General features: G+C 52.2%; 1 protein-coding gene across 1 annotated transcript; it reads left to right on the top strand.

The window, feature by feature from the left end:
- Positions 1 to 1358: 1358 nt before the first annotated feature.
- On the top strand, positions 1359 to 2912 carry LOC109760052 (F-box protein At5g46170). Its single transcript, XM_020318895.4, has one exon. It carries the CDS (start codon positions 1528 to 1530, stop codon positions 2632 to 2634), a length of 1107 nt encoding a protein of 368 aa, XP_020174484.1. The 5' UTR covers positions 1359 to 1527; the 3' UTR covers positions 2635 to 2912.
- The last annotated feature ends 4664 nt before the right edge of the window (positions 2913 to 7576 follow it).

Here is a 7576-nt window from a genome sequence, read left to right as displayed (position 1 = left end):
AATTAAAAACATAAATTAAACAACTACTTTAACTAATTCAAGTTACTACATTCATCAAGTTACTACTAGTAGTAGTAGTTCGAACTACTACTTGAACTACATCGAAAATAAAACTACTCATCATCGAAGCTCTTGAACAGCTGTCAAAATGCATCCTTACCCGGATCGTCGCACCCCTCGTCCTCCTCCTCCGAATCACCCCAGTCCTCGTCCAAGGACTCGACGGGGATCATCATCGAGGGGGCAGCCTCCTCCTCCTCCTCCTCCTCCTCCTCCTCATCCTTCTTCTTCTGCTCGGCGTTGCGCTTCCAGAAGTACTCCTGCTCGGCCTGAACATACTCCAGATTCTCCCGCGTGAACCCCACCATCGCCGCCTTGTTGCTATCGCCGGTACCAACGACAATGACCGGCCTCTTCTTCATCTTCTTCTTTGGTATCTCCTCCATTCGAATGCCCTCCGGCACTAGGAACTCCACATCCGCCTGAGTCTCGATCTCCGGGAAGTTGAGGTTCGTCTTTGGCCTCCCGACACGCGACACTGCCACGTCATAGGCACGTGCGGCCTTGTCGGCGGTGGTGTAGGTGCCGAGCCAGAAGTGGCGACGAGCGTCGGAGAACTCAATGCCGAAATTGTCTGATGGCTTCGGCCACACGCCGAAGAACCCCGTCTTGCTCTTCGGGATCTTCTTCGGCGGCATGGCGGCGGTGCGGGGCGGCGGGCGGGGCTGCAGGCAGTGGTGCGGGGCGGCGGCGGTCGGTGCGGTGGTGCGGGGCGGTCTGTGCGGTGGTGGAATCCAGCGGCGGCTGCGCGGGGATGCGGGAGGGGCGGTGGCGGTGGTGGAATCGAATGGCAGCGGAAAAACGCGGCGGTGGCTGGCGGTCGAAACGCGGCGGAACCGACGGCAGGGGTGCTGGAGGGCTCCGGCGATGGGGCGGCCGGAGGAAGAAATGGGGTTGGGGGAGGAAATGAAACGACGGTTGGCGGTTGGCGTGTGGCTGGCATTTTTACATCTCCAGTCCGTGAAGACGCAATGCATCACGATGTGTTGTACCCGAAGATGTAAACTTTTTGCATCTACATAATCGGTTGAAAAGGGGGTTTTGGATCGTGCAAGTTAGTTATTTTTACGTCCTCTAAGTAGTGCTAAGAAACGCTATAGGCGACGAAGATGATTAAACTAAACAATGGCTACTGGTAAGAAGAACGGCAGATGAAACAAGGAGAGGTAAAGAAAAAAAGAAGAAAAATGGTCGTCCTGTTCCCTCCCTCTTAACGGTATGATTAGGATTAGGGTGGTGCCCGACAGCGAGTCATGGAGTTAAACAAGAGCAGAGGAAGAGGAGAGGTCTCGCTCGCGCGGCTTTATAACTCTCTCCCCCTCGCCATCCATTACTCACCATCACCACCCTCTTCTTCCTCTTCCTACAACCTCACCTACTCCACCTCCTCCTGCTCCTGCTGCTGCTGCTGCTGCTGTCTCTCTCGCGCGCGCCACAGCTGAAGCGGAATCAGCAAGCTCTTCCAGAATGCAGTCCAGGCACCGGGTGTTCGCCGAGGACCTGCTCCTCGCGCAGCTGCAAGGGGAGGACCACTTCGACAGCGTGCCGGACTCGCTCGTGCTCCTCATCTTCAACAAGCTCGCCGACGCGCGTTCCCTCGGCCGCTGCTCCGCCGTCTCGCGCCGCTTCAACGCGCTCGTCCCGCTCGTCGACGACGCCTGCCTCCACATCGACCGCGTCATCGCCGCCGGCGACGCCGACGACGCGCTCGGCGCCTCGGGCGGCCCGCGCCAGCGCGGCGTCCTCTCCAGCCTCCTCAAGACCGTGCTCCTCGCCGTGCTCAAGCCCTTCGGCCACTGCGACGCCGGCGCCAGGCCCGCCGGCCACGCGGGAGGCAAGCACGCGCCGCACCACTCCCCCGCGCAGGTGCTCAAGAACTTCAGCAGCATCCGCAACCTCCGCATGGAGCTCCCCGTCTCCGACGTCGGCACCGACGACGGCGTCCTCCTTAGGTGGAAGGCCGTCTTCGGCACCACGCTCCAGAGCTGCGTCATCCTCGGCGGGACAAGGCTGGACCACGCCTCGCACGCGCCCTCCGCCTCCATGGCCCCGGAAGAACACGACGCCTCGCAGGGGGACGACGACAATGGGAGCATACCGGAGTCCTTCTACACCAACGGCGGGCTGAAGCTGCGCGTGGTGTGGACCATCAGCTCGCTCATCGCCGCGGCCACCAGGCACTACCTCCTCCGCGAGATCGTCAAGGAGCACCCCACCCTGGAGCGCGTGGAGCTGACGGACGCGCACGGCCAGGGCATGCTCTGCATGGAGCGCCCGCAGCTCAAGGAGTTCACCGACAAGCCGCTCGCCGCCGCCGCCGCCGCCAACCGCACGCAGGTGCCGGCCTGCAACATGAAGCTCCGGTACGCGCCGATGCTGGAGCTGTCGGACGGGACGAGGATCCAGGGCGCCACTCTGGTGGTGATCAAGCCCGTGGGCGAGGCCGGCGGCATCGGCGGTGGGCGCAAGGAGCTGGACGAGTTCGTGGCCGGCGCCTTCGACGGGCCCTTCAGGGAGGCCGTGGCGATGCTCAGCAAGCGCCGCACCTACCTGCTAGAGATGAACGGCTTCTAATCATGTGACCTTCCTTCGTGCGCGATGGCGATGGCGATGACAATGGCCACCGGATAGATTGCTCTGCTCTGTTAGCTTCAGCTCTGCTCAGTGGCAGGCAGGCAGGCACACCGAGGCGTTCCTTGTTGTAACAGCAGCGATCATGTCTCATACGTATCTCATTTCTTCGCTACTGCCTTAGCATCCTTGTAATCGCAAGCATCATTTCGTTGCGGTGATCTCTCATCTGATCGATTAATGGATGAATGAAATGAAGTGATACGACATTACCACATACAGTACATCAATGAAGTGTTGTTTATATCATTGTTCTCAACACAAAAAAATGTCTAAGATTTACTACGTACTGAATAAAAAGTTCATCTTTGCTCAACATGAAAAGGAGGAAACTGCATAGATAGTAAACCTAACGAGGTAGTGTGAGTTCTTGACCAGGAAACTTAACCACTGGTGCTTCAGGATAAGCTCCACGTTGGTGTGGGAATGCTTTCTTGTCATGAAATGAGAGATTTAGCTCACATCTATCCGTCTGCCCCCTGAATTTGCATTTGCTCCTATCCTAATCCTGTTGTCAAGAATGGTAATCCACTTATTGCTTCTCTCTTGCGCTCTCTGGCCCTTGCTTATTCCTAGCCGGACTGAGATGAGACAATCAATCCCCCTCCCCTGGTACTACCATATACTGTCATGCCAGCTTTGCAGTTACTTAAGTGTTGGGGATAAGCTTTCCGCGATGCACACAATATCCATACAGCATTTCGGATCGCCTTACTTAATCTGCACTGCACATTCTTGTGCGTCTGCACGCCAGACTAGACAAATCGATCCGCCTACTCCACCACGGCAGCCGCCGCCCTGTCTCGGGCTTTTTTGGTGTTGAGCCTGTTCCGCCGGTCGGTGGTGACAGCTTTCCGGCGGTGAACCTCCGCCTTCCAGTCAGCGTTTGACATGGCAAGGGGTTTGGACGGCGGCGCCCTCTGGTTCCTCTGCTTCGGCTGGGTGGCGTTGGCATCGGTAGCGGCTCGAGGGGCCGTGTACTTCTTCGGTGACATGGCGGCCGGATGGAGGGGAGAGGGAGGAGAATGGCGGGAGAAGGGGAGATGGAGGGAAACGGAGGTGGAAAAGCTGAGGGATCGGCGGGAAAAGGTCTTTCTCTCGTCGACAGAGCGGACCCACGCGCCTTTTCACTTCGGCCGGCGTCCCCAGGCGCCCCCCAGGGGCTTGGGTTCGGCTCGGGTTCGCCAGCTGTTATTTCGACCCAAACCGGCGGTAAACGAGATCCTGGGGGCGCAACTGGGTCAATTTTTGAGCGCCGGCGCTAAAAAATGGCCTTGGGAGGGGGGGCGGTTGGGGGCGCGGCTGAAGATGCTCTTATATCATTGTTCTCAATACTATAAAAAATGACTTAAGATTTACGTACCACTGAATAAAAAGTAGTTGAGCTTTCCTCAACATGAAAAAGAGAGTAAACCGAGGTAGTGTGAGTTTGTGACCAGGAAACTTAACCACTGGTGCTTCAGGATAAGCTCCACGTTGGTGTGGCCCTGAATTTGCATTTCTCCTATCCTAATCCTATTGTCAAGAATGGTAATCATGTTGCTGCTCTCTTGCGCTCTCTGACCCTTGCTTGTTCCTAGCCGGACTGAGATGAGACATTCAATCCCCTACTACCATATACTGTCATGCCAGCTTTGCACTTACTTAGTGTTGGGGATAAGCTTTCCGCGATGCACACAATATCCATACAGTATTTTGGATCGGCTTACTTGATCCGCACTGCACATTTTTGTGCATCTGCACGCCAGACTAGACAAATCTATTCCGGAGTGCGTATACTACTCGTACTACTTTTTCTTTGTGTAGTAATGTAATCCACGCACGCATTATTGACTGGGAACTGAAGGATATGGACATTGTCAAAATGCTTGGTGTGTGGGAGGCAGTTGAGATGCCTTGATCTTTATGTGATAATTATCCTTGACTTGTGGGAGGAAGGTGGTACCAAAAATGTGTAAAGATGGAGATAATGCATGGGTTTGCTGAGTTTGCATGCATCATTGTGAGCCAGATGACATGTGTGTGTCGCGATTACAGAGGGGATTAGGCTAGACATGCATGTTTTCCAGCTGTTTGATTCCTTGGCCTATCCATGAGGGAGAGCTTGAACTGTTCCTGTTGGTTACCAACCACCGGTGCTAGTGATTGTTGGTTGGATGAGCATGCATTGTGGTATATATATTTGGCGTTAGGTTAGTGACTGCGTAAAACACATTTTCTTGTGTTGATGTAATGGAGCAGCTGTGATCCTGGATTTGATTAATCCGGTCTGTCTGTTGTGGAGGAGCTGGTGGAGGAGTGCTAGGTTGCGACTTGCGAGGGAAGAAGAAGAAGAAGAAGAAGAAGAAGAAAAGGCAAGCGAGCGAGAGCACACATATACACTCTGTTGCTGCTACTCCAATAAGGATTAGTTTTGCACAAGTGTGGTGTACTAAATGGAATGAAAAGGAAACATTCTACGGCTTTTGGACGGTGGTTGGGTTAAAGGCCAATCGCTTTGCAGCTGATGGCCACTGATGTGTGTGATCCTTGATGGACTCCATCTCATCTCATCTCATGGGCAATGACAAAAACTGCAGCTATGAGCAGTGCCATAATCATGATGGGCATGAATGCTACTTAACACTTAACAGCACACCCATCATCAGTTAAATCACCAACATTAAGACCATGCATCGCCTCAACTGTCTTGAGCAAGAAGCAGCAAGCCATCTATCTCAATCTCAAGGATGGATGGATCGTTATCGCCATGCACGCATGTGAGCATTATCCAGAGAGACAGACATGTTGAGGCCTGAAACCACATCCAGGTCAACCTTCATCTCATTTTCGATGGCTAATTAAACCAACGGCCGCATATGCATTTGCATTTACATTGGTGGTGTGCAGGACGAGGGAATATTAGTCCCGCCCGCCACATGGGCTACTAGTAGCACATTGCGGTTAGTCTCTAATCCGTATCTTCAAAAACTATTAGCCTCCAGCGTGGCGTCGCTGGTCTTGTCTTGCCGCTGGTTGGTTGGCACTACGTGCGTGCGTGCGTCTGCCCTGCCGTTGATGTTGTGCCAGCTAGCTTTGAGTTTGAGTGTGCCCTCAACAAAATTCGTTCGTTCCGTCGGATTGGGTTTGAGTGTGCTTTGTTTTGTTGAAAGGGTTGGGGCCTGTCTTAGGGGGTGATCAAGATTTGGTCCCTCTTTCTTTTCTTTCGACGCAAGAATCGGATTTTACTTACTTTGCTCCTGACTTTCACATGGACAAGTGCGAAAAAGGAGGGAAGAGAAGCGCTCGTGCTAAGCTATGGATATGAACGACGACTTGGCCAACATGCAGATTGCTTGGCATCACAAAAAAGGAACAAATTGACAACAACAACAACAACAACAACAACAACAACATATGATGAATCTTGAAAGTTGACAAGATATGGTGGAATGCAAATCTTGAATGGACTACTTTGCCGATTCCTTTGCGTTTCTTTTCTTTTCTTTTCGAGGAGTGGTAGTAAGAAGAAAAGACAGAATGTATTCGGCTATCCTAAAAGGCTTCTTCATCGGCTTTACATCAATGATGAAAAGAATAACATATTGTGTCTATATTTTTCATCCACCAACATTGTTCTGTCCTCCCTTTCTAACTAGCGGCAGGAAACTAGATAGATATGCTACACAAACATACAAATTTAAAGAAACACAAGGATAAATCATATGTTGCGTCTGAACCTGTCCTGATCATAGCTTGTCTATTCGCTAAAGGAACACTACTAGTAGCAGTGGCAGAGAATATCTGTCCACTAACGAACGGGGACAGGAACATGGGCCACAATAGCAATTCCCGGGTCTGCTCGACCATATTGAGCTTTTATATGTAAGCTTGTAAAGCAACAACATCATCACCACCTAATAAATCAATCTATCTCTCGTACGCTGCCTGCCACCACCGGTACTATTTAAACACCAGCTGTTGTCCTGAAGCGAAGCGGTGGAAAGGAGCTGTTTCTCTGTAGATTAATGAATGAATGGATGAGTGAGCTAACTCTAACTCCAGCCGTCTCGTCTGGAGCAAACAATCACAGTCAGAGAGGGACACACACTTGAGGATATTCAGACGGGAACAATCATGTTTATATTTCACGCCCGCCCATACCGTCGACATATCACATCGAAATAGTGGGTTTAAAACTGTGCGCGTTTAATGTGTTCCATTGCTCTTAAATTGGAACAGATAGTTGAACATCAAAGAAGAGGTGGAGCGGAAGAGATGGTGACAGGCAAATTTCGTACGTAGTACTGCTACATTTCGTGCCACGCTCGCGTCCTGAGGGCGCATCGTTTATACGATGGTCCATGATACTACGTACCCTTTTCCCATTGAATAATACTAGTAGTGGCACTTTTTTGCTCAACTGAATGCTCGCATTGAAATTGAAATTGAATCCAACACTCAGCAGTCAGCAGCTCGTCGGGGTCGCCATAACCTTACAAAGTAGTGGAGGAGCAGACGAACTGGCATCGTGTCCAGAAACATAGTTTTGCCACGCAAAAAAAAAAAAACCCATAGTTTTGCCACTATCGATCCGATTGGTTGATCCGACCGGGACACTCCACCCACGCCACACTGGGCTGCGTCGTCGGAGGAGAGGAGAGCAGAGCAGTTGCTCCGACAGAGCGATCACTCTCTCGCATTCGCATCGCATCATTGATGGATGGATCCACGGCACACTACATACACTTTGGCGATATAATATATTCCTCCTGTCCGGGCCTTTGGCGGGCAGGAACATGAGCACATCAATTCCCCCACTTCGATCGCTCTCACGCAATTAAGCCCGCCTCTTGGTTCCCCTCCGTCTCCGTGTACCTCCCTTGTTCCATTCGTCTCCTCCCGC

The sequence above is a fragment of the Aegilops tauschii genome, chromosome 4, assembly GCF_002575655.3.
Source record: "Aegilops tauschii subsp. strangulata cultivar AL8/78 chromosome 4, Aet v6.0, whole genome shotgun sequence".
NCBI lineage: Eukaryota > Viridiplantae > Streptophyta > Magnoliopsida > Poales > Poaceae > Aegilops > Aegilops tauschii.
The sequence above is the reverse complement of the archived record's forward strand: the minus strand, read 5'-3'. Positions and strand labels throughout refer to the sequence as shown.

Excerpts from the sequence above, each read along its gene's own strand:
- LOC109760052 (XM_020318895.4), top strand. The coding sequence starts at position 1,528 with ATGCAGTCCAGGCACCGGGTGTTCGCCGAGGACCTGCTCCTCGCGCAG.